Genomic DNA, 27,224 nt, shown 5'->3' with positions numbered 1-27,224 from the left:
TGTTTTAGAATTAATCTCCATTAACCATGAGTGGGACAGTAGGAAATTCCCAGAGACGAGAAGAGGCTGGGACTGGGTAGGTAACACTGTGGGACAAAGAGAAGAGGGCAGAGGGCCCATCCTGTGCATGCAGAGCTGGATGCCAAGGGTAAGTTTAAAGCATGCCTAAATTAACAGGCCTCAGAGTTCCCAGTAGTAACAAGCCCTGGTGATGCCAGTCTGGACCAGTTATGTTACTGAGGTACTATTCCAAGGCCAAGACCAGGAGTTATTGATGAGAGTCAGAGATGGGTCCATTCTGGGCCTGGACTGGCTCTTCTTTAAAGAAGGGGGAATCCAACTCCCAGGGGAAGAGGCTGGACGTGGGAGTAGAAAGTCCCTGGGACCTTGAAAAGAGCAACAGACCCTGCTGGACATGAGGGACACTCACCTGGGAGCCAGATCCAGGTCCATGTGGCTCAGCAAACCCTGGGGCTTACTCTCCCTGAGCTGCAGGCTCCACCCTGCTGGGCTGAGCTGCTTCTGCTGTGGCACAAAGCTAGAAGAGCACAGGCGGGCTGTGCTTGGTCAGAAGGAAGAGCAAGAACACGAGGGATGTATCTTATGATGTGGGTAGCTGACATAGTTATTCTTCTATATTTGAAAATGTTTTGGGGAGTTCCCGTTGTGGCTCAGCGGAAACAAACCCGACTAGCATCCGTGAGGAGCAGTGTCACAGGCTGCACTGTCGGTCCCAGACACAGCTCGGATCTTGTGTTGCTGTGGCTGTGGCTGGCAGCTGCAGCTCTGATTTGACCCCACCCCTAGCCTGGGAACTTCCATATGCTGCAGGTGTGGCCCTTAAAAAAAACAACCAAAAAACCCCAAAAACTGGTAAAACTAGTAGCCACTGTGGAAGGGAATTGGGTAGCTGGGGGAGAAAGTAAGTAGGAAGAGTTTTTATGACCTTGTATACCTTTTAAATTTGAAGTGTATGCATGCATTATTAAGAAATAAATAGATTTAAAAAATAAATAATGAGCTTTTATTATCCTCAACAACAGAGGAAAGTCAAGCCTGAAATCCAAGGGCGTTAAGTGCCCACCGTGGAGGGTGGAAGCAGCGCAGCACCTGGAGGAGCTTCCTCGGGGAGTCCCTTGGTCTGGCCACCCCGCCAGAGGCATTTCTAAGCAATCACAGACCACAGTGATCAGCAGGGAGGAGGACAATGAGAAGAGCTTTCCAGCCCGGCATCAGCTGCTCTCCAGAGCTGGCACCTGGCAAGACACGCTCCCTCTCCTGTGGCTCACAGCTCTCCTGGAAGGTGGCTGAGAATCCGCACCGGTGCCACCAGCGCTCTTCCTCTCTTGGTGTCCCTCCTGTTCCTCTCGGACTCCGCAGTCCTCGCATCTTTGGCCACAGTGTTTGATTTTGCAGAAGAGAATGCCGACCAAGTCAGTCAACTTCTTGTCATTCTGAGTCTGAACTCTCGTTTGACTTGGAAGACTTGTGCTTTCGTTTTTTCTTCTTTTTCTTTTCCTTCTTCTTTTTCTTATGCTTCTCTTTCTTCTTCTTTTTCTTGTGTTTCTCTTTACATTCTGAGGAACTGGAGCTGCTCCCATCTTCGTCTGAGGTTGAATCCTCCAGTAACTGTTTTAACTGTTGTATCCTAAACACACAAGATTGACCAAAGAACCACATTCAACTTAAAAAAAATTCAAATAAAAATATAAGGACAGTAGTGAGGGTGAAAAATGTCAAAAATAATCTCCTTATTAAAGACAGTATTTATTTTTATTTTTGTGTGTTCCCCCCATACTTTTCTATATCCACACCTATTTTACATGAGCATAACCAGTATAACAGCTATTTTGCATTATTTTCACGGTCCTAAATATTTCTGCATGTTTCTATAGTCTTTACTATTATAACAGATGCATACTTTCCTAAATCATTTTCCCACTGCTCAAATTCATTCGAGGTAATCTACCCCCTAGCAATTTTAATTCAATATCACTAATTTGAGGAAAGGAAAAAACCTCATGTTTTTTCACCCTATCTTTATTTATGTGTACAACAGTACAGATCCTTAAAGACACTGCAGAAGATAAACTAAACATATGAAAGCGAATCAATCATACAGCAGAGGAGTTTCTGCTGTGGTACAGTGAGTTAGGAGTCTGACTGCGGTGGCTCAGGTCGTTGCAGAGCCGTGGGTTTGTTCCCTGTGGGTTAAAGGATCTGGCATTGCCACAACTGTGGCTCGGATTCAGTCCTTAGCCCAGGAACTTTCATATGTGGTGGATGCAGCCATAAAAAAAAATCATATAGCAGAACTAGATACCACCATGTGGGCTGCCAACATCAACTATCAGTGGCATGAGCGGGCTGGGCTAAGCCCACTGCTTTAAGTTAACCCAAGTAGAACAGGCTGGACTGCTCATTCCCCACACACTGGCCTTTTGAGGGATTAGTCCCATCTTCCACGTATTTCACAATTAAAGTACCATGTGTATTAAACCATTTATCTAATACTGGCATGGCTGTTTCCAAATGTACATAATTTCAGACTTTAAGAGCATATTGTTATCATCAGGACAACCTCACCTTATATCCTTTTCATGTCTTTTATTCTCTCGTATGATGTCATACATGGGATCTTCATGTGCCTTAGGGTGAGAAAAGATTATGATTGGGTTAGGCTCCATGGCCTGTTAGCTAATTAAACATTAATTCCCTATATTACTAGCAGCCAGTTACTCTTTTCCAGTTTGGTTGTTCAACATGTTCTAATCCTACTTAAGGGGCATCAGCACTGCAAACTCACTAAAGCTCAGAAAAGAATTTTCCAATTAGAAAAACAGAGGGTAACTTAAATATCCTTTACAAGGAAGTAAACCATGGCAGAATCATGAAAAACTATTCAAGGAAGAAATACTGAGGCAGTTCACTTTGTTCTATGTGGAGAGGATGACTAAGAAATAGTATTAAGAAAAAACAAGTGAATTACAAAACTATATATAAGAATGAAATAGTTACATGTACACAAAACTATGTAAGTAACCCAAACCATGTCTGGAAATATACTGGAAGTATAATTTTAAATAATTTGGGTTACTTAAAAATAAGAATTCATGTATATGAAAAGTTATGGTTTGTGAATTATCTCATTTTAAAAAAGAATAATGAACCCGACTAGGATCCATGAGGATGTGGGTTTGATCCTTGGCCTTGCTCATAGTTAAGGATCCGGTGTTGCCATAAGCTGTGGTGTAGGTCACAGATGCAGATCTTGTATTGCTGCGGCCATGATGTAGGCCAGCAGCTGTAGTTCCGATTCGACCCCTAGTGTGGGAACTTCCATATGCTGCAGGTGCGGCCCTAAAAAGCAAAAAAAAAAAAAAATTTAATTTAAAAAAATAAAAGAGAGGGAGTTCCCGTCGTGGCGCAGTGGTTAACGAATCCGACTAGGAACCATGAGGTTGTGGGTTCCATCCCTGCCCTCGCTCAGCGGGTTAACGATCCGGCGTTGCCGTGAGCTGTGATGTAGTTTGCAGATGCGGCTCAGATCCCACGTTGCTGTGGCTCTGGCGTAGGCTGGCAGCTACAGCTCCAATTGGACCCCTAGTCTGGGAACCTCCATATGCCGCGGGAGCAGCCCAAGAAATGGCAAAAAGACCAAAATAAATAAATAAAAGAGAATAAGCGATTACAGAAATTTTATTTATTTTTTTGGCCATGCCTGTGGCACATGGAAGTTCCTAGGGCCAGGAACTGAACCCGAACCACAGCTGCTATTTATGCCACAGCCGTGGCAATGCCAGATCCTTTAACCCACTGTGCTGGGCTGGGGACTGAACATGTGTTGCTATAAAGACGATGCTGGATTCTTAATCTGTTACGTCACAGTAGGAACTCTTGGAAACTTTTAGATATTATCAGAAAATTTTTTAAATTTTAAAAAATCTGTTACTTTACTACCCAGAGGTAACAGTAATATTAACATTTGATCTCTTTTTCTTTTGGTCTTTAGGGCTGTACCTGTGGCATATGGAGGTTCCCAGGCTAGGGGTCGAATCAGAGCTACAGCTGCCGGCCTACACCACAGCCACATCAACACCAGATCTGAGCTGTGTTTGTGACCTACACCACAGCTCACAGCAACACCCAGTCCTTAACCCACTGAGCGAGGCCAGGGATGGAACCTGCATCCTCATGGATGCTAGTCAGATTAGTTTCTGCTGAGCCACAACAGGAACTCCGATCTCTCTTTTTCAATTATTATTAATTTATGAAAAATTATCATCATAGAATATATATAACTCTTCTACTTTTCACATAAGTTCTCATGAACATTTTCCCATGATATTATACATATTCCTACAACACAATTCCTAACGGACAATTTGTTACAGTAATTTATGTTGATATGATGGACTATTAAGTTGTTTCCCATTTTTCTTTAGTTTCTATTTTTCTAATCATATAAACAATTAGGAGTTCCTAGGTGGCGCAGCAGGTTAAGGACCTCGCGTTGTCACTGCTGTGGCTTGGGTCATTGCTGTGGTGCGAATTTGATTCCTGACCCAGAAACTTCTGTGTGCTGCAGTCATGGACAAAAAGATTAAAAAAACAAACAAACAAAAAAAAACAACAACAAAAATCCTGTAATTATGAAAACTATCCTTATATATATATAAATAATTGTGTATATATTAATGTTCTCTTATATCCTTAAGTGAAATTCTTAGAAGTGGGATTTCTGAGTCAAATATGTATAAGTTTTTTGAGATTTATCACTAAACTATGTTCTAATGTATCTGTAAAGTATCTGTAAATTTGTTACTCCACCTAGAAGTGGAATGATTGATCCAAAGTAAGTTATTTAGGATTACTACAATGAAAACAGATTTTAAATGTCTTAAAAACTGGAGAATGATATATGACCCCAGTTTGATATATGGTGATAACTTCTGTACATCCAAAGAGCTGCATAGTTCACTTGACAGAAGCAGTTACTGAATGGTGAATTAACACCTCTGGGAGGTGACTCTGTGAAAATAAAGTGAGGAAATGAGAGATTATGTCACTGTCATATAAAGAGCATATATAATTTATACACTTCTATCTTACAATTTAAAGACACATAATCTTTAGGTAAAGCCTGGAAAACTAAAACACTGATTCGAGTTATGAAACATGATTTTTATTTAAGTTTAAAAAAGTGATTGAATAAATAATAATGTCTGCTTCAGAAAAACTATCGCTATTTCCAAGGTATAAGTAAATAACACTTATTAAGAAGTTAATTTTTTGTTAGAGAACTAATCTGTCACATGAATGTACAGGCATACCCTGTTTTACTGCACTTCGCTTCACTGCACTTGGCAAACATTACATCCAGGAGTTCCGATGTGGATCAGTAGTAATGAACCTGACTAGTGTCCATGAGGAAGCAGCTTCAATCCCTGGCCTCGCTCTCGGGCATATGGAGGTTCCCAGGCTAGGGGTCAAATAAGAGCTGTAGCTGCTGGCTTATACCACAGCCATAGCATCACATCCGAGCCACGTCTGCAACATACACCACAGCTCACGCCATTGCCAGATCCTTAACCTACTGAGCAAGGCCAGGAATTGAACCCGCGTCCTCATGGATACTAGTCAGGTTCGTTAACTGCTAAGCCATGAAGGGAACTCCATATTTCATATTTTAAACGTTCTTACACTGCGAAAAGTTTACGTTCCTATGACATGTTTCTTTGTTTTCTGCCACACCCACAGCATGCAGAAGTTCCTGGGCCATGGATCAAACCCACACCATAGCTGTAACCAGAGCCACAGCAATGACAATGCAGGATTCTTAATCTGCTGAGCCACGAGGGAACTCTTGACATGCTTTTTTTTTTGTCTTTTCTCTTTTTAGGGCCGTACCTGCAGCATATGGAGGTTCCCAGGCTAGGGGTCTAATTGGAGCTGTAGCCTCCGGCCTATGCCACAGCCACAGCAATGCCAGATCTGAGCTGCGTCTGCGACCTACACCACAGCTCAAGGCAATGCCAGATCCTTAACCCACTGAGCGAAGCCAGGGATTGAACCCGCAACCTCATGGTTCCTAGTCGGATTTGTTTCCGCTGTGCCACAATGGGAACTCTGACATGCTTTTTGATAACCAAGGAAAATAGGTGCTAAGCTTGTTAAGTTGGATGAAAATAGCTTTGACTCTCAACTGTACTGTTTGTGCTATTATTGTGTTCTAAACTAAATTACTAATAAACATTTTTGAGTGCATAAAAAAAAGTAAATTGATATGGTGGAGCTGTACTTACTACTCTGAACTGTTCTAACTTTTGGTTGCCTTTGATAAAAAAAGGGCATTCTTTGTCGCCAGTTCGGTGACCGTACCGTTTACAGCGCCAACCTGAAAACAAAGAAAAGAGGAAATATTTCTGTAAAATAAGTTTCCTTTAATGACGATAAAGAATCCATAGATCATATTAGTGTTTTTCTTTATTAAACTCCAAATCTAAAAGCAAATGCAATCAGTGGATGAACCATGTTAAGAACCTAAAAAAAGGACATTACAGATCTTCCCTGGCCTATGATGGGGTTACGTCCTAATAAAACCATAAGAGTTGAAAATGCACTTAATACACCTAACTTACTGAACATCACAGCTTAGCTTAGCCTACCCCGAATGTGCCCACAATACCTACATTAGCCTACAATTGGGTAAAATCATCTAACACAAAGCTTATTTTATAACAGTGTTGAACAGCTCATGTAATTTACTGACTACTGTACTGAAAGTGAAAAACAAAATGGTTGTATGGGAACTTAATTTTGAGAGCCTGATCTCAGGAAAACTACTGGGAAAAAAAGTTTGGGGGGGTTCTCTGTTGACTGCCTCTGAGCTGTCCCTGTCTTTCTCTGTCCTGCCATTTAACGTTCAGGAAAGAAGGATTACACTCCTTCAAGCCAGCATCTTTAAAGGAAAGAAAAAACTCTCTTTAAAGGAGAAGTGATTCTTACTAGTCAACATATGGTCCATGGACCAGCAAAATCAACAACATACGGGAGATTGTTAGAAACGTGCAGTAACAGGCCTACCCCAGAAACACTGACACATACTTGAATTTCGAAGGAATTATTGGTGATTTGCAGACTTATTAAAGTTTGAGAACCACTTTTCTAGATAATGTATCAATGAAAGTATGAATACATACATCTTATCTAGGATAAGCCCAAGTTTTATGGTGTCTGAGTTTAAATTATTTGGAGATGCAGACTTCGAAAAACTTAGCGTTACCAAAAGGGACAGGTTGTGGGAGAGGGATGGACTGGGGGACTGGGATAGAAATGTTCTAAAATTAGGTTGTGATGATGGTTGTACAACTATAAATATAATAAAACTCACTGAATTAAAAAAATAAATTATTTGGTGATGGTATGGGTAGGGAGTTCTTTAGGAAACCAAAAAATCAAATCTTGGCAAATTTTACAAATCATATGACCATATCAATATATCATTATGGTCCCCGTAGGCTGTTGAAAGGCACAAGTGAGGGGCCTGAAACTTAAGCTTCATTTACTTCTTGGTAAAATTGGATATGGTCCCAACCCAAAACTTTCATTTTTCCAAATCAATTCAAATAACTGTAAAAATACTAAGTGAAGTGTAACTAACCACTTCATCAAAGAGAGCGGTGGTTTTCAAACTTAAAAAAAAAAAAAAAAAAAAAAAAAAAAAGCTGCAGATTTCTGGGTAAAGATGGCAGACTAAACACATTTATCTCCTTTCATTTCTTTCCTGAGATTTCATAAAAATGACAAGGAAAAGCATTTTTTTATCAGGTATAATCCAGGAAGACTCTCAAGAATGGCCAAGCGACAACCTCCATAAAAGCAGTGGAAATAGCTACAAATTTTTCCCAATCAACTTACTTGAAACCTTGTAAAGTAACCAATGGCTTACTTTAACAATCTAAGGAGCATTTACTTCACAATCTAAGGAGCATTAATTCAAGAAAACCTAGTGAGCCTTGGTAAGAACAGCAAGATTTCTGGCATTTTAACTGGATCTACTCCCAACCCTCTTCCCTACTTCCATAATAGTCTTAAAAACTAGCAGCCTGGGGAGTTCCCGATGTGGTATTAGGAGTCCAAATGCAGCGGTTCAGGCCACTGCTGAGGTGCGTGTTCGATCTCTGACCTGGCGCAGTGGGTTAAAGGATATGGCATTGCTGCAGCTGTGGCACAGGTCACCACTGCGGCTCAATTCAGTTCCTGGCCTGGGAATTTCCTATAAAACAAATAAGAAAAAACCAAGCAGCCCTGTAATCATGACAGCTGTGAAAAGCACCAATGCCACACTACTGAAGAGGGAAGACTAAATTCTGAGCACCTCAAAAAGCCCTAACCCCAGAACACAGAGTCACATTAGCAGGGTATTGTTGCTATTTGACTAGTCATGTAGTATGCTCTACAGAAAAGCCCTATTCCTAGGCTGTTTGTCAGAAATAATCTCCTGCGACTGTTTAACATCACGGCTTATTATGGCTGTGATATCACTAGGTAAAAGCCTAGCCAAAAGTTTAAAAGAAACATCTAGGTAAAGAGATGTCCACAGAGGGCTCTCAAAAATTCTGACATAATCTTGGGAAGCTAGAAGACTACACACATGTGTAAGGCTGTGTACTTGCACAGTGAAGGCCTTATTTTCTGACTTCTGGTTCCTTGTAAAGCTCTGCACAAGCAAGCACTAAAGGCTAAGGCAGATGTGTACACCAAACCATGTGAGCATTTAAGGCACGTCGCAACACACTCATATAACCTTTTGGCAGGAGTAGAAGGTTCTTAGATCGAAGGAAATCTCTTAGATTTAAAGGAAATCTCTGTCATATTATACTAAGCTGAGGAGAGACTTCAGTGACCATACACTACAGGGACTACAGACTTACAGAATCAGTCCAGGAAAGTCACTACAAATACAAAAAGGAACAATAACAAACCCTAAGTAGAAGGGAGAATCTGACTTTCAGACCACCTTGTATTATCTAAAATGTGCAGTTTTCACCAAAAAATCACAAAACACTCAAAGAAACAGCAAGTCTAGACACTGGACTTACTGGACAAAGAATTTAAGCTATCATAAGTTCAAAGAACTAAAGGAAATTACATCTAAAAAATTAAAGTATGAAAATGTCATAAAAATAGATAATTAATAAAAAGATACAAATTAAAAAACTCTGCAATTAAGAAGTACAATAATCTAACTAAAAAATTAACTAGAAGGTCTTAAGAGCAGATGTGAGATGGCAGAACAAAGAATAAGCCAAACCTGAAGACAGATAACAATTGAGATTGTTCAGTCTGAGGAACAGAAGGAAAAAAGAATGAAGAAAATTGGCAGAGCCTCAGAGATCTGTGGGATACCATCAGGTTTCACAGCACACACATAAAGAAAGGAGTGCTAGAATGTTTGAAGAAATGATGACCAAAAATTTCCTCAATTTTTTTCCCCCTCTTTTTTGTTGAACCCACAACCTCATGGTTCCTAGTCGGATTCATTTCCGCTGTGCCATGATGGGAACTCCAATAGTTTTTCTTCTAGCAGTTGGAATATATCATTCTACTGCCTTCTGGTCTCCATCATTTGAGATGAGAGATAATCTGTTACTCATTATTATTATTTGGTCTTTTTAGGGCATATGGAAGTTCCCAGGCTAGGGGTTAAAGTGGAGCTGTAGCTGCTTGCCTATACCACAGCTCACAGCAATGCCTAATCCTTAACCCACTGAGTGAGGCCAGGGATGGAACCTGCATCCTCATGGATACTACTTGGATTCTTACTGCTGAGCCATGATGGGAACTCCCTTGTTAATCTTATTGAGGATTGCTTACATGTGATGAGTTGTTTTTCTTTCATTACTTTTAAAATTTTGTTATCTTTGGCTTTTTAAGTTTTTTCCCTGTGATGGGTTTCTTTGAATTCATCCTACTTGGAGTTCCTTGAGCTTTGTGGACTTACAGATTATTTTTCATCAAATTTGGGAAGTTTTTGGAGTTCCTGCCATGGCTCGGTGGTTAACGAACCCTACTAGCATGCATGAGGATTCGGGCTGGATCCCTGGCCTTGCTCAGTGGGTTAGGGATCCGGTGCTGCCGTGAACTGTGGTGTAGGTCGCAGATGTGGCTCAGATCCCATGTTGCTGTGACGTAGGCCATCGGCAACAGCTCTGACTGGACCCCTAGCTTGGGAACCTCTGTATGCCACGGGTGTGGCCCTAAAACAAAACAAAACAAAAAAAAACACTATTAAACAAGAATTCCAAAGCCAAGAAAATTATCTTTCAGGGGAGGTGCTGTTGTAGCTCAGTGGTAATGAACCCAATTAGCATCTATAAGGTTACAGGTTTGATCCCTGGCCCGGCTCACTGGGTTAAGGATCTGGTGTTGCCATGAGTTTCGGTGTAGATTGCAGACATGGCTCAGATCTGGTGTTGCTGCGGCTGTGACCTAGGCTGGGAGCTGCAGCTCCGATTTGACCCCTAGCCTGGGAACTTCCATATACCTCAGGTGTGGCCCTGAAAAAAAAAATTACCCTTCAGAAATAAGGGAGAAATTAAGACAGTTAAAGATAAGCAAAATCTGAAAATGTACTGCTAATGTACTTGCTCTACAAAAAAATAATAAAGCTGATATGATAAAGTATACTAGGCAGTTACTCAAATCCATATGAAGTACAGAGCTCCAGTAAAGGTAATAACATAGGTTATTACAAAAGACAGTGTAGGAGTTCCTGCTGTGACACAGTAGGTTAAGAATGTGATTGCATCAACTCGGGTCCCTGCCGAGGCACATGGGTTTGAACCCTAGCCCATTGCAGTGGGTTAAAGGATCCAGTGTTGCTGCAGCCATGGTGTAGGTCATAGCTATGGCTCACATCACTCCCTGGCCCAGGAACTTCCATATGCCATGGCTGTGGCCATTAAAAAAAAAAGACAGTATAAATACACTTTTTGGTAATTCTTTTATTACCCTATCTCATTTAAAACTACCTTGAGGCGTTGCCGTGAGCTGTGGTCTAGGTTGCAGATGCAGCTCGGATCTGGCATTGCCGTGGCTCTGGCGTAGGCCGGCAGCTACAGCTCTGATTGGACCCCTAACCTGGGAACCTCCATATGCTGTGAGTGTAGTCCTAAAAAAAAAAACACAAGCAAAACTACCTCGAGAAATAATTATAAAACAGTGATAATGGACTTACATAAAAAAGAAATTTGTATGACAATATGACCCAAAGGAGGGGGAGAGAATGGAGCTATACAGGAACAGAGTTTCTGTATTCTGTTGAAATTATATTAGTATTAATCTGAATGAAAAATCAAAAAGCAGGTATTGACAGAATGGATAAGAAAATATTTTCCCAGTACAAGAGACAAACTTTAGATTCAAAGACAAAATTAAATTGAAAGTAAGAGGATGAAAGATGTCAATGTCAGAAAAGAACAGAGCTCTCAAATCAATAATCTAAAGTTCAAGGTAAACAATCTAGAGAAAGAGCAACCCAAATAGAAGCTGAAAGAGAGAGAGCTGGAGCAGCTATACTAAAATCAGGAGAGACTCTAAGATAAAAATTGTTATAAGAGAAAAAAATGGACATTTTATAATGATAAAAGGCTCGATCCATCAAGAAAATGTAACATATTTATAAATATATATGCACTTAACAACCGAGCCCCAAATAGATTAAACAAAAGTTGACAGAATTGAAGGGATAACTAGACAACACAACAATAACAATTAGAGACTTTGATATTCCACATGGATAAAACAAGTAGAGAGAAGATCAACAATAAAACAGAAGACTGCAACAACACTACAAACTAACTAGACCTCACAGAAACCTACAGAACACTCGACCACCCCAAAAGCGCACCAGGATCGGCAGTGTCTTGGGAGTGCTGGGATGCAGGTTTGATTCCTGGTCAGGCACAGTAGGTTAAGGATCTGGCATTGACGCCGCTGTGGCTTAGGTCGCAACTGTGGCTTGGATCTGATCCCTGGCCCAAGAACTCCATGTTATAAATAGAAAACAAAAAAAAGAGTTAATGAACTTAAAAGGATCCAAATCATACAAGGTATGTTCTCCTACCACAAAGAAGACAAACTGGAAAGCAACAGTAGTAGGACACCCAGGGAATCCACAAATATGTAGAAATTAAACAAAACATTTCCAAACAATCCATGGATCAAAGAAGAAATTTCAAGGGAAATTACATTTTGATCTGAACGAAAATTAAACATAACCTATGAGATGCAGAGAAAACGGTCTTTAGAGGAAAATATATAGGTTTAAATGCTGATATGAGAAAAGAATAAAGATCTCAAATCAGCATCTAAAATTCAGCTGAAAAATCTAGAAAATGAAGAGCACTTAAACCAAAGGTAAGCAGAAGGAGGAAATGATACTGAACTACTGGCATGTGCTATGCTATAGATGAACCTCAAAAATACAATGCTTAGGAGTTCCCATGTGGCTCGGGGGTTAACGAATCCGACTAGGAACCATGAAGTTGCGGGTTTGATCCCTGGCCTTGCGCAGCGGGTTAAGGATCTGGCATTGCTGTGAGCTGTGGTGTAGGTCGAAGACAGGCTCGGATCCCACGTTGCTGTGGCTCTGGCCGGTGGTTATAGCTCCAATTCGACCTCTAGCCTGGGAACCTCCATATGCCACGGGAGTGGCCCAAGAAATGGCAAAAAGACAAAAAAAAAAAAAAGAAAAAATCATGCTTAGGAGTCCTGCGGTGTAGCAGCTGAAGGATCTGGCATTGTCACTGCAGTGGCTTGGGTTGCTGCTATGGTGTGGGTTTGATCCCTGCCTTGGAAACTTCAACATGCCACAGGTGCGGCCAAAAAATATATAAAAAAAGAAGTCAGAAACAAGAGACCTCAAATTCTATGAATCTATTTATATGATATATTCAAAAAAGCCAATGTGATAATGACAGTAGGTTAATGGTTGTCTGGGGCTAGAAACAGGGATTAACTGGAAATATTATGAGGGATCCTAATGGGGGGATAAAATTTTCTAAAACTTATTCATGGCAATGGTTGCACACACCCAGTAGTTACTAAAAAAAATCACTGTATTGTATGCTTAAAATGGGTGAATTTCATTATATATAAATTAAGCACAATAAAACATTTTTCAAAAGGCCACAAACCCAAAAGGACAGGGAAAAGTCATATGAATTAAATGCAGGGAGTTTCCTGGTGGCCTAGTGGTAAAGGATCCAGCAATGTCACTGCTGTGGCTCAGGTTTGATCCCTGGCCTGGGAACTTCTGCATGCCACAGGTGTGGCAAAAAAAAAGTCAAATGCAAAAAACTGTTAAATGTCACAATGCAGATAAACATTAAATAAAGAGCAGATACCAGAAAATTGAATTCATTCCAGTTGTGGCTCAGTGGTAACAAACCTGATCAGTATCCATGAGGATGTGGGTTCGATCCCTGGCCCCACTCTGTGGGTTAAGTATTCAGCATTGCTGTGAGGTGCAGCACAGGTGGCAGAGGTGGCTTGGATCTGACATTGCTGTGGCTGTGGTGAAGGCTGCGGCTACAGCTCCGATTCGACCACTAGCCTGGGAACTTCCACATGCTGCAGGTGCAGCCCTAAAAAAAGAAAAAAAAAGAATATAGGAAATTGAATTCTAAAGTATCAGAGGTAAGAACTAAGGATCAACTCAATTTCTATCTGCAGAACTTCCAAAGAGCTCAGGAGCTGGCAGCATTAGATACCTCTGAAAGTAAAGGTAAAGGAGGAGCTGAAATAAGGAGGATGGGTTAAAAGTCCAAGGGCAGGAGTTCCCGTCATGCCTCAGCAGAAACAAATCTGACTAGTAACCATGAGGATGTGGGTTCGATCCCTGGTCTCATTAAATCAAGGAACTGGTGGTGCTGTGAGCCGTAGTGCAGGTCACAGATATGGCTTGGATCTGGGGTTGCTGTGGCTGTGGCATAGGCCAGCGGCTATAGCTCCGATTCAACCCCTAGCCTGGGAACGTCATATGCCAGGGGTGTGGCCCTAAAAAGACAAAAGAAAAGTCCCAGGGCAACTCCTACTAGCCATGACAGAAGGACGTTTACTGTCTGGAAAAGGTAAAGCACAGGCTCTCTGGCAAAAGGACATCGGACACATGCGAAGGCAGGGGGCCCAGTAAACGGATTATGCAAATGAATATAAAGCAGATGACAAGACTTTCAGCCTTCCCATTCCAATCAGATCCCACGGACTAGCAATGGGGCCTTCATCTTCCACGGAGGGGCCTTCTTCTCTAGAAAAATATAACCCATCTCCAGAAAAACCTACAGGTACTAACCTCACAGGTTGCCAACTGACTAGACTAGAAAGATCACCATCCAGTGAAACTCAACATGCCCTACTCACACACTTAGAGCTTCCAATCAACTTTTTATCTCCCAATCCCTGACACCCCGAATAAGGCTAACTGCTGGAAACTAGGATAATGGAGACAGGGCACGTGAATGGAGGCAGAGAGACTGGGAACTGCTATTTCAAATGTGTGCGAGAAGAAACACCGTACAAACAAATGTCCTTAAAGGCAGCAGCACCCCTTCCTCAAATGCCACCTCATGTGGCATGGAGGTGCTGCTGCTCTGGTGCAGTGAAGGGTGTGCACAGAGCTCTACCTGTTCCAGACCCACCCTCTGGGGCCTGGAGCTCCTCTCAGGGCACCTGGATAAAACCTTCCCACCACCAATGACGATGACTGAGTCAGGACCCAAAGGGATGGCCCTCCAATGCACCCCTTGTCCCCCGTGGCATTTCTACAGGGAATATCTTGTCTGTTACAGGAACATCACCAAAGCATCTTCTCCCAGGCAGCACCGCTCTGCCTCTTACCTCGGACACTTACTGACATATGCAAGGCGGCTTCCTCATCTACAGAATAGGGTCATGCTTTTACTTTAACAGTGCTGTGATGAGAACAAGTTAAGTTAAAGAAGTGAACTCATTTGTAAACAGTGGTCTGTAACGTGTGTGTGTTAAGGGGTGTTGCTTGAAATTTGTCCACACTCACACTGCATGACTTTGACTTCTTTCCCCAGTGGCATCCAAAGTCCTTTGGTTGGTGCATGGGCCAGAAATTCCCTGGCATGTTCATTGCCTGGGACATCTGGTATACAGTCTTCTGGCTTAGCCTCATCTTCCTGGAAAAGGAAATAGTGTGTAAGCTCTATGGCAAAAAAGCACCAGAATTCTATCCCACCAGTTAGAGGACACAGCACTGCCTGGCTTTCTCATGGGCTGGAAACCCCAGGTTGCCATAAGTTACTCTATGAAGAACTAGAAAGACAAATTACGACTGACAGAAAAAACAGAATTAACTAATCTAGAAGAGCTGTTCCTGGGAACTTTTGCATGCTGCAGGCACAACAAAAAAAAAGGAAAAGGAGCAGTTCTTAGAGAAAGGTTACGTTTACATAGGACTGATCTGTGAGCTTGAAATTCCTATTCTAGACCATAAAAATTAGATTCTAAGATCACGAAAAGTTTTTGCCAACTTAAAAGCTTTGTGGGGAGTTCCCATCATGGCACAGCGGAAACGAATCTGACTAGGTTTTGGGTTCGATCCCTGGCCTCATTCAGCGAGCGGGACAGGGATCCAGCGGGGCTGTGGCTATGGTGTAGGCTGGCAGCTACAGCTCTGATTAGACCCCTAGCCTGGGAACCTCCATATGCCGTGGGTGTGGCCCTAAAAAGACAAAAAGATTAAAAAAAAAAAAAAAGCTTTGTGGAATGAGGCAGAATATAGAATGAAAGAAGTAAGGTTTCCTGAAACAATAAAGATAACATGTAGATTAAAACAGTTTATTAGGAGTTCTCGTTGTGGTGCAGTGGAAACAAATCCGACTAGGAACCATGAGGTTGCAGGTTTGATCCCTGGCCTTGCTCCATGAGGGTTAAAAATCCAGCGTTGTCATTAGCTGTGGTGTAGGTCACCCATGAGGCTCAGATCTGGTGTTGCTGTGGCTGTGGTGTAGGCTGGTGGCTACAGCTCCACTTAGACCCCTAGCCAGGGAACCTCCATATGCCACAGGTGTGGTCCTAAAAATAAAGTAAAAAAAAAAGTTTATTAGACCTTGAAGGCTAATATCATGTTTTATAATCTCACACATGCCATATTTGTGAAATGTATTTTCACCACCAAATAACTGCACTATAAAATTAAGGTGCTGTTTTGTTACATCACAATTTTTTCAAGTTTGCACAAATGTTAAATTTATAATGGAAGAATGTTTCTAAAAATCTTTTTTTTTTTTTTTTTTGGTCTTTTGTCTTTTTATGGCCACACCCCTGGCACAGGGAGGTTCCCAGGCTAGGGGTCCAATAGGAGTTGTAGCTGCCAGCCTACACCACAGTAACGCAGGATCTGAGCCGCATCTGTGACCTATACCACAGCTCACGGCAACTTGGGATCCTTAGCGCACCGAGCGAGGCCAGGGTTTGAACCTGTGTCCTTATGGATGCCAGTCGGGTTTGCTAATCGCTGAGCCACAACAGGAACTCCAAAGTCTTTTTTAATTGAAAATTATCAAAGAGAAAAGGTGCTTTGGCCTCCAGTGTTCTAGTCTCAGTCCCACTGACACTGGGTGAGGGCACTGGGGGTGGGGCTCCTGGATGAGGGGAGGCTGGACCAGGGGCGCTTCTTGGGGCCCACTGTTCTCGGAGCTGCTGCTATTCAAGGAACCAGCACCCAGTAGGTGAGAGAGGGACACGGGGGCAGCGGAGCTTTGAGAAGATGCAGTCACAGGTCAGAAAGAAAGAGGGGAGCAATGGCTGAGGAACACAAGCGAGCCTGCAGTGGTTTGTCAGGAGACGGACACAGGCTGATTAAATGTCTGCAAAGGCACAGACTGTGACCAAGTGTATGAACTGACTGGCATTGGCAGGGAAGAAACAGAACTATCCTAAAAGGAGGTTCAAACAGTATGCAACTGTTTTGAGTCTGAGGTGTGAGTGAAATGTGTCAGAGAAAAAGCAAAAGCACCAACTTCACACTGACCTTGATAAGCCCAGGAGGAGGTTTTTCATAACTGAAAAGGAAAAAAAAAATACACAGGTCATCAACTATGCTCATAGGAACAGAACACATTTCAATCAGCAAAAGCAACTGAAGGCCAAAAGAAAAAGACTTTTTTTTTAGTAAAAACTTCAAAGTACATTACAACTAAAACAGTTAGTAAAATATGCCCAGCAGTCAGAGATCCTATATATATAAACTGATGCTGTACCGCATCCTGCTGGGGTGCAGAACCTAAATCCACTGAAATAACTGACTTGGTGTCTTGGCACAGCGATTTTATTTTTGGAAGATGAAAAAGCAAGAGGTTGCAGGGAAAATGTGAGGTAAGAAGACCATGAGCTAAGTATGGTTCCAAACTGTCATTACGGTTGTTGGGTGACTTACCTACCATGACTTACAATTTCCTTCCACTGAGAGGCACGTGGGGGTCAGGGGTGTGAGTGACCTGTTCTAACAAGGATGGGGGCTGCGGAGGGGGCCCGGTTGGGGCAGCAAAGCCAGAGGTCAGGGCCTGGTGCAGGGGAGGGAGCTGACGGTGCTCTGTCCCAGAGGCTCCCCCTCCCGTGTCCCCTGCAGCTCCTGATTCAAGAGCCTCCCCACAGGCCTGTGCTGCCAGCAGCGTGGGCTGCCGGGCTGGCTGCCTCCTGCTCCTCAGCTCTCTGACCGCCCTCTATACCCCACTGACCTCTCTGGATTCAGGGATGCAGGCCTCCTGCTCGGTGCCTGGAGGCCAGGCGGCCCTCAGTAAAGAACTGCTGCTGGAGCGGCAGAGGACTGACTGCGGAACACACTTGCCCTTCCACCAACAGAGCTCTCGACCCCAGGGCCCTGAGGATACAAGTCCTGTCTGTGCTCCCAACTCAGTTCCACTATGCAGCCCTCTGCCAGAACTTTAGAAGAGGCTTCTGGGTGCCAAATCTAGAAAAGCAGCAAATGCTCATGTTCATTTTTAAGTACTGACACACTACTGGCTATTAGACACAAGTGTGGATGTTTGGCTTTAATCAAGAATGTTTAAGGGAACAAAAACAAAAATAAGACACGGAATGTGCCAGGCTCTTCGACGACTCTATAAGAAATATGTAACTGAGGACATCTGGGCACTGTAGCTGGCTTAAAATTGTGTCCTGACTGCAGAAACTTAGAAATGTGGGAGCTTCATCACTGCTGCACCGAGATGAGAGCCAGAATGATGAATTTTCCAAGTTTTCAATAATGAAAATGTATTACTTTTACGACCAGAAAAAAAAGTTAAAATAGTGAATTAGATATTGATATAAGATAATGTCCATAAATTTAAATTTAAATTAAAAAGGGGGGGGTAGAGAGCAAAACATTACATTTGGTGTGCATACTTGTGTGTATGGGAAAAGGTGTGGATATATGGTCATGTACGTACATACCTTTACTATATACACAGACTGTCTCTGGAAGGATATCTAAACACTGGCTTGCTTCTAGGGAGGGAAACTAAGGATCATACGTTGGAAAGACTTTTATTATTCATTCTACTTGCACTTATATGTACATGTATTAACTTACTAAAATGTTTTTTTCTAATTACAAAAGAAAAACAAAATCAATATTATCTTCATTACAGCTATGTTGGTATAAACCGAGGTTAACATATTTCTGAAAGAAAAACTGAAGGTAACTGGGCCTAAGAAAGAAAAATGGAGCCCCAAATGTGCTTTAAGGAGTTTGCTATAAAATTACATAGGCTAACATTTTGTTTTAAAAGTCAATGTTATTTCTGTAATGGTTTCAGGAATAAAATCCCTATCCCTAATCAATTTGACATTTTCCTCCTACAAAAAAATAGCGAGGACAATAGGAAAAACTAAACCTGGAGTTCCTGCTATGGCACAGTGGGTTAATGCTCTGGCTCATCTCTGTAGTGCTGTGGGTTCAATCCCTGGCCAGGCACAGTGTATTAAGAATCTGGCATTGCCACAGCTATGGCATAGGTCACAGATGCAGTTCGGATTCAATCCCTGGTCTGGGAACTTCCATATGCCGAGGGTACAGCCAAAAAAGGGAAAAAAAACAAAAAACAGAAAACAAAAAACCTGACCCTTAGGTAGAAGTAACCAGTCAACAATTATAGTGCCAGGCATGGTGTTATGTACCAGAAGGCAAAAAACTAAGGGCATAACGATATTCCTAGTTGCATATAAGAATAAAAATAAAACCTGTAAAGGTGAAGCCAGGCAGAGGACAAAGTTCGTGGGCTTCAGAGATAAAATCTTCTGGCCTGAGTTCTGAGTCATTCTCACTGCCGTTAGGGCAGGTCACTTAACCTTCCAGAGCCTCGAGTTCCTCCCAGATAGATGCTTCACAGCACACACGTGAGAAGCACTCCCCAACGCCTTTCATGACCATCTGCCCCTTCTGCTGAAGACAAGCTGAGGCCCCTCAAAACTGAGCACGAGCATCACAAAGGCCGAGATCTGGACTCAACAGAGGTAGAAGAAAACCTGTCAGGTGACACGTGACAAATGCCACACACAAATTGCTAACCCCGAGCTTTCTGAAGCGGACAGAGGAGGATCTGCCCCACGAGTATCACACAGGAAATAACAGGGCATAGTTAGCTTCTTAGGTGTGGCATGGTGCTTTTCCAAAGTGAATGTTTAAAATATTTCCCTCCAGTTCCTTGGTGGCCTAGTGGTTAAGGAATCACTGCTGTCACTGCTGTGGCTCAGGTTTGATCCCTGGCCCTGGAACTCAGGCATGCTGAGGACATGGCCAAAAAAAGGTGTTTTTTTTTTTTTTTTTTTTTTTTTCTAACACAAAGCAGTGACATGACATAGCCATAATTAGAAAGAACAATGGAAGTCCCCATAAATTGGGTAAATGATAACAATTCATCTGCAGCCATTCAGTAGGTACATTTTTTTGGGGGGAGGGGTCTTTTCTAGGGCTGCACCCAAGGCATATGGAGGTTCCCGGGGTAGGGGTCTAATTGGAGCTGTAGCCACTGGCCTACGCCAGAGCCACAGCAATGCCAGATCCAAGCCACGTCTGTGACTTACACCACAGCCCACGGCAACGCTGGATCCTTAACCCACTGAGCAAGGCCAGGGATCGAACACTCAACCTCATGTTTCCTAGTCGGATTCGTTTCCACTGCGCCACAATGGGAACTCCCCAGCAGGTACATTAATGCTAAGCCTTATGCATAGAAACCAAAGGGAGATTGGTAGTACAATCTATAAATCCACTAATCCAGTAATACATCCTTTAGACCATAAGAGCTGTACAAACAACAACATATGGCCAATCAAATTGAAATCCAAATTACTGAAAAATATGTAACTGTTGATGCCAAGATGAAAAGGAGTGTGAAGAGAGTACACATTTTGAAATCTATTATTAGCAATGGCACTCCCTAAAAAAGTCCAGTTTACAACCATTTTCATAAGTATAAAGGACAGTGGTTGATAGTTTTTCCCAAATGTTAAATCACTCCGATTGTAATAACTTAATTCTGTGTAGTAAGAAGACTAAAGTAATGTAAAAAGGAATTTCTTCCCAATTGTGTAGGGGGCAAGAAATCTTTATTTAGTTAAGTATTTCAAATTACTCTTTGTGATTATTTTTTCGGGTCACCTTGTGGCATATGGAGTTCCTGGGCCAGGGATCAGATCTAAGCCACAGTTACAAGTGATGCCACAGCTGCGGCAACACCAGATCATTTTAACCCACTGTGCCTGGCAGGGATGGAACCTGTGCCCTGGTGCCACTGATCGTGTTGTGCCACAGTGGGAACTCCTACTCTGTGATTTTGAGTCCTGGGGCGGGATTTCTTTTAGAAGCGTCTTTCATGTAAACGTCCTCCATTAGAATACCAATTGTTTGTGCAACTGGCACCTATGGGACTGGAAAGTGAGATAAAACTGCCATATATACTTAGGATGTCCATTTTGGTATGCCTTCTGGTAGCCCAGAAGCACCTGAGTGGCAGAGCTGGAACACGGGCTGGGGCACAGGTGGGGGCCTGGCAGGTCTGGTCAAGGAGAAGAGCAGTAAAGTGAAAGGAAACAGGCAGTGCAGAGTAAAGAGAGCCTATCAGGGAGCAAGAATTTGAATTCAATTTATTAAAAAACTGTAGGGCTTGCCATTTAACGTGACAGACCAGTATGCTCTTTTGTGTGTGTGTGTTTTTTGTTTTTTGTTTTTGTTTTTGTCTTTTTTTGTCTTTTGTTGTTGTTGTTGTTGCTATTTCTTGGGCCGCTACCGTGGCATATGGAGGCTCCCAGGCTAGGGGTTGAATTGGAGCTGTAGCCACCGGCCTACGCCAGAGCCACAGCAACGCGGGATCCGAGCCGCGTCTGCAACCTACACCACAGCTCACGGCAATGCCGGATCGTTAACCTACTGAGCAAGGGCAGGGACCGAACCCGCAACCTCATGGTTCCTCGTCGGATTCGTTAACCACTGCGCCACGATGGGAACTCCTGTGTGTGTGTTTTTTAACGACAGTAAAAAAATGTAAAAGGTAGAAAGGTACAAGGAAACCTTGAGCAGAGACATCAGGGAAAGATTTCTCTGGAAAAGTGAAAGGAAGAAACAACTGACTTCTGTGTGCGTAGGAATTTAGTCTGCAGAAGTTAGGGCTGGGGAGTGTGGACCTGGAGGGGCTGAAGCCACCAGTTTTCTCCTCCTTCCCTAGAGCCAGGAACCTGCCTGCCCAATCCTTGAAGGAGACTGCAGATTTAGTTCCCTCTGAGCAAAACTGAGGATGATAATGAGCGCAGGTTGAAAACAAGAGTTGAAAAGTTCCCTGTGGCACAAGGGGATCAGCAGCGTCTCTGTTCCCTTGGGACACATATTCGATCCCTGTCCAGCACAATGGGTTAAAGCATCTGGTGCTGCTGCAGCTGTGGGGCAGGTCGCAAGTACAGCTAGATCTGATCCCTGGCCTAGAAACTCCATATGCCAAAGGGGTGGCCAAAAAATTAAAAATAAAAATAAATAAACATTGAGTGAAATTCTCTGTTTGAACTTGGCACACTCAGCCCTCTCCCTCCCAGCCCACTCAGAATGCTAGCACCCAGGCAGAGATCCCTTGACTGAAAGTTCTTCTCTAGAGAAACTAAGGAGTCCTAAAAAAAAAAAAAAAAAAAAAAAAAAAAAAAAAAAAAAAAAATTCCACCTACTGGAAATTTGAGAGTCTCCCAATAGAAAAAAGGCATCCCACAACCTGACCTCCCTACAGCGAAGCTCTCTGGTCAATAATAGGCACCTCCTCCCTCTCTCTCTCTCTCTCTCCTACACAGATCTATGTCAAAGGGTGTTACACTGCCTCACTCTTAAATATGAGTAGAGACCCAGATATCCAGACATTAGGGGAGGAAAACTCTAAATGGAAGACAGATAAAAAGAAAAGGCAAATACAGAGACAATGGAGGGAGTGGAAAAAAACAAATCAAAACAAAAAACAAGTATCCTCTAAGAAACAAGAAAGGACACTATGGAAAAAGAATTCTCAGAGTGGGAAAAAGCTCTTGAAATGAGAAATACGGTAACAGAATTTTTAAAATATGTGCAGCAGAAGACATGGAAGATAAGTCTTCTACAAAGTTGATTGAAAAGTCAAAGGGATAGACAATTAGCAAGAAAAGGTAATCACAGGATCAACAGAAATCCAACAGAAAGAAAAAAAGTGGAGGAAAAGAAATTAAAATCCAAACTTATTTAATACACTCATTTCAAAAAGACTCTATTGAAACTTTCCTTAAAGTTTCTGCAGGTTTAAAGCAGGGTAAAGCTGATCAGGTAACTTGTAAAAGAATGGGAATCAAGAGTGACAGCAGATTGCTTGGCAATTTTGGAAACTAGGTATGCCACCATCACAATTGAGCGAAAATAATTTGTGACCTATATTTCTATACCTCACCAAATTATCTATTGAGGACAGAATAAAGACATTTTCAGATATGCAAGGTGTCAAAAAATTTACTTCCAAAGCACTCTTTCATAGAAGTTACATAGAATGTGCCTCAGCAAAACATGGGAGTAAAGGCAGAAAGAGGAACAGATGCGATCCTGAAATGGGATTCAAGACAGGAGACTGATGAAGGAAGTCCCAGGTTTAGAAAGCAATGAGTGATTATGGGAGGATAACAGATGGAAGATTCTAAATGAAAATAAAGTGGTTAATTAGCTGACATGTAAACATGTAGGAAAGTACTTTCAATTGTGGAGGTTTTTGGGGAAAAAATAGCAGTGGATAATAGAAAACGAAGCAAGTGAAAAACTGAGCGTCTCGTTATCTACTCAAAAGATAACAGTTGTACTCAAATGCAAAAAATATCATAAAACAGTGTTTGGCTCAAAAGTAAACAACACTGTGTAGTTATAACAACGTCAATACTGACGTTGATTAGGAAGTTATTATAACGGAACTATACTGGAAGGTCGGAAACAAGAAAGGCAGGTAAGAGAAATCTTTACCACGACGAGAAGTTAACAGATAATGTCTGAAATTGTTGAATCAAGGAAAGCAGTATAAACATATAATTTAGAGATGTGCAATTACATCCAATAAGCAAACACAAAGGAATACTTGACCTTGTTAGGAGGGAAGAGGGTCAAGGGTTGTGCAGAGAATTATGGGAGGGAGTGAGGGGCTGGGCAGACCACCTCTAATTTCTGTAGCATTTTTAGTACTACTTGAGTTTTTAAATTATATACAAATATTACTCTGGTATGAATTAAACTTAATTAAAAATTATTTAAAAAAACCCAACCCTCTGGACTAAAAAAAGCAAACAAGCCTGTGGCCTAGCCATTTTTAAACCTACGAAACTGGAAAAATCCCACTGGTCTAAGAATCAGACACCTGAATTCGGCTCTAGTTTGGCTGGGTAACAGATCCGGGGTTAACCACTGAGCTTCCATTTTCTTAGCTACAAAATGTTATCTTCTTCTTCTGGTCTGTAAGAAAGTTCTTCGAGCTACAAAATAAGTATATAGGATTAGGAGTTCCCGTTGTGGTGTAACGGAAACGAATCCGACTAGGAACCGTGAGGTTGTGAGGTTGTGGGTTCAGCCCCTGGCCTCCCTCAGTGGGTTAAGGAGTTGCCCTGAGCTGTGGTGTGGGTTGCAGACGTGGCTTGGATCTGGTTTTGCTATGGCTGTGACGTAGGCCAGCAGCTGTAGCCCGGATTCGACCCCTAGCCTGGGTGTGGGTCCATATGCTCTGGGTGTGACCCTAAAAAGCAAAAAAGAATTAAATAAATAGGATTAACCACCACCTGGCATCCTACAGTTAAAGATACTGAGGGCTGATCTGAGCTAAGCCCTGCCTGAGCCCAGGATGCCTTGAAGGGACTGTGGAAGCCAGCAATGCAGCACCTGTATCCACAACCACTACCTAGGAGGTGAAATTCAGCTCAAGAGCCACAAGGAAAGAAGCAGGCCAGGCTCCAAGGAATCAATGCTCTTTGTCAAACTCACAAGAGGTTAATGAGACAGATTAACCCTTTGAGAACCTTTTCTTACATGATTGTCTCAGCAACCAAGAGAAGGTAGGAGATGTGCCTGCAACAGAAATAAATCAAATACTTAGTGTACACCAAACTTAGATTTCTAAAGCTAATTATGTTTGGTTTTTTTTTTTTTTTAAATCTTTTTGTATTTTATAGGGCCGCACCCACGACATATGGAGGTTCCCAGGCTAGGGGTCTAATTGGAGCTGCAGCTGCCAGCCTTTGCCAGAGCCACAGCAACGCCAGATCCCAGCCGCGTCTGGGACCTACACCACTGCTCATGGCAACTACGGATCCTTAACCCGCTGATCGAGGCCTGGGATCAAACCCACAACCTCATGGTTCCTAGCCGGATTCGTTAACCACTGAGCCACGATGGGAACTCCTCTAAAGCTAATTATGGAATGACAGAATCACAGGAGAGTGAAAGGGTCCATTAATCCAAGCTTCCAGCTGATGTTAAATCTCCTTTACAAGCCACCCTCCTCTCAGTGATTATCTGGATTCTCCTCCAGCCCAAGCAGCCACGCTAACCAGCAAGAATATATGATCAGCCTCCTAAGTCAGGCCACGCTGACCAGCAAGAATACATGACCTGGTCCTAATTCTTCTTCTTGAGCCAGAACTGGCCTCTCTGTAGCTCCCACCCTCAATTCCTGTAACAACAACAACAACAAAAAATCCTGAAGACCTGAGAGAACCTATCCGTGCTCTTCCACCTGACAGCTCCTCCAGAATATTTAGGGACCAAGCCCTCACCCACTGCTTATTCTTCCCTCCTCACTTCACTAATGTTATGGGATCGGGCTCTCTTCTGTATTACTATTGATTTTTTTTGTTTCTCAGCCGCACCCCGGGAGCACAGGGACGTTCCCAGGCCAGGGATCAAATCTTGAGCCGGAGCTGCGCCTTACGCCGCAGCTGCAGCCAGGCCAGATCCGTAACCCACTGCGCCAGGCCAGGGATCCAGCCCGCGCCTCCACCGAGGGAAGGCTGGTCGTTAACCCGCTGCGCCACAGCAGGAACTCCTCTCCTCCCTTACGTACAGCAAAAGATGAAAAGAACGAGGATTTTCTCCAATTCACTGCGAGCCCCTGGAACTGAGAAACAGGGGAGCAGCAAAGCGCTCAGCCCCACTTCTCGGAGGTCCGTCCCCAATCCGGCTCCAGCGCCTACCGGCGCCCCCGACCACACCGACATCGCCGCACCAGGAATAAAACCGTCGCCTCCTGCCGGGGAAACGCCCGCCTGCCGCCGCCGCCGCCGCCGCGAGCCAGGGGCCGGCCTCGGGGTGGAGCCTCCTCCTCCTTCCCCCGTGGAGGGGCCACTGGACGTCGAGGGTCCCGCCGCCCGGGCCTTTACCATCATCCGGCTCGCTGGGGTCCGACGGGCCCATATGCCCACTCCTGGGTCTCCGAGCGCCTCGCGACCCTCAGGCCCCAACCCCTTTCCTCGCAGAAGTCGGGCGCGGGCGTGACGAACGGGGACTCACAAGGACTCCAGGTGCTTGAGCTGCTGCAGCTGCTGCGCGTCCTGCCGCCGCCGCTTCTGCTCTCGGCGCCGCTGCAGCTCCTGCTCCTGGGGCTCCCGCGGCCGCCGCGCGCCCCTGTTCCCGGCGTCGTCGCGCCCGGGCCGGGACGACATCGCGGCCCCGCGCGGCGCAGAGGCGGAGGCGGCCCCGCGCTGGTCAGCGAAGACGGCACTTCCTCCGCCCCTCGCGCGCCTGGCGCCGCAGCGCCCCCTCCCGCCGCGGCTCCGCGGCCCGCCAGGCACGGCCGGGTGTCCCCGCCGAGGCCTCCCGCCCCTCGCCTCCGGCCCGGCTGCCTCCCTGCGGCGCAGCCGCACGTCGGCGTTCGGAGCGCCGGAACCCTGCCGCGGGGTTGGCCGGTGCCGGAGGCAGGAGCGCGCCCTCTGGCGGCGGCCGGGAGCTCGGCGCTGAGTATGCTGCAGTGGGAGCCTGAGCTTCCACTTTGTTCTCTTGAAATATCTCCTCCCGAAGCTTCAGGGATGGAAAGCCGTGCAGTTGCTTTGAGGCCACCATGCTGCAAGGAAGCCCAAACTAACTCTTGGGGATAGATCACGCGAAGAGGCCCTGAGACTCAATAAAAAACGGGTTGTCAGATCAGATCTCACTGTCTGATCACACCCGACCCCTGGTTAGATGACTTCCAAAATGCATGCCAGAGGTGACTCTCAAGTGGATCATATCAACCAAGCTGGACTAGAATTGTTCCTCCCCTTTTGGGGAGGCTTTGTTGCCGGCCAAGTTAGGCACCTAAAGTACAAGAAAAGAAGAAAGAAGATGGAAGAAGGAAAAGATAAAAAGAAAAGAAAAACATTCTCTAGTCACGACCGGCAACCTGATACCATGCAAGCAAATTATCTGAAAACTTTAGGATATACTTATGTGCAGAAACCAATTCGTTGGATTTCTCTCACCAGCAATTTTTTTGGGGGGTATATTTAGGCCCACACCAGGGGCATATGAAAGTTCCCAGGTTAGGGGTCAAATCCGAGCTGTAGCAGCTGACTTACAGCCACAGCAACGCCAGATGTGAGCAGCGTCTTCGATCTACACCACAGGTCACCGAAATGCGGGATCCTTAACCCACCAAGCAAGGCTACCACTGAGCCACAAC

General features: G+C 43.8%; 1 protein-coding gene across 2 annotated transcripts; it reads right to left on the bottom strand.

Annotated features, from left to right (window-relative positions):
• Window positions 1-1,001: 1,001 nt before the first annotated feature.
• On the bottom strand, window positions 1,002-26,270 carry LOC100739098 (retinitis pigmentosa 9 protein). Of its 2 annotated transcripts, XM_085005916.1 has the most exons (7): window positions 23,937-25,890; window positions 19,282-19,539; window positions 17,069-17,099; window positions 15,083-15,212; window positions 6,306-6,397; window positions 2,587-2,648; window positions 1,002-1,648 (listed from the first exon to the last, which is right to left on the bottom strand). In XM_085005916.1, the coding sequence occupies exons 4-7, from the start codon at window positions 15,114-15,116 to the stop codon at window positions 1,450-1,452; spliced, it is 387 nt and encodes a 128-aa protein (XP_084862042.1). In that variant the 5' UTR covers window positions 15,117-15,212; window positions 17,069-17,099; window positions 19,282-19,539; window positions 23,937-25,890; the 3' UTR covers window positions 1,002-1,449. The 2 variants fall into 2 exon arrangements, with proteins under 2 accessions (XP_084862042.1, XP_005673326.3); XM_005673269.3 differs by lacking the exons at window positions 19,282-19,539; window positions 23,937-25,890 and adding an exon at window positions 26,078-26,270.
• Window positions 26,271-27,224: the final 954 nt, after the last annotated feature.

This window comes from Sus scrofa, chromosome 18 (genome assembly GCF_054392235.1).
Source record: "Sus scrofa isolate SSC_HxYL_T2T_F1_AM1 chromosome 18, Sscrofa_HxYL_maternal_Yorkshire_Landrace_v2.0, whole genome shotgun sequence".
NCBI lineage: Eukaryota > Metazoa > Chordata > Mammalia > Artiodactyla > Suidae > Sus > Sus scrofa.
Note: the sequence above shows the minus strand (reverse complement) of the source record. Positions and strands in the feature narration are given on the sequence as shown.

Excerpts from the sequence above, each read along its gene's own strand:
- LOC100739098 (XM_005673269.3), bottom strand. The coding sequence starts at position 26,229 with ATGTCGTCCCGGCCCGGGCGCGACGACGCCGGGAACAGGGGCGCGCGG. Across the intron at positions 15,213-17,068 it reads CTCCTCCTGGGCTTATCAAG|GAAGATGAGGCTAAGCCAGA; the intron begins GTCAGTGTGAAG and ends TTCCTTTTCCAG. Across the intron at positions 1,649-2,586 it reads AGACATGAAAAGGATATAAG|GATACAACAGTTAAAACAGT; the intron begins GTGAGGTTGTCC and ends TTGTGTGTTTAG.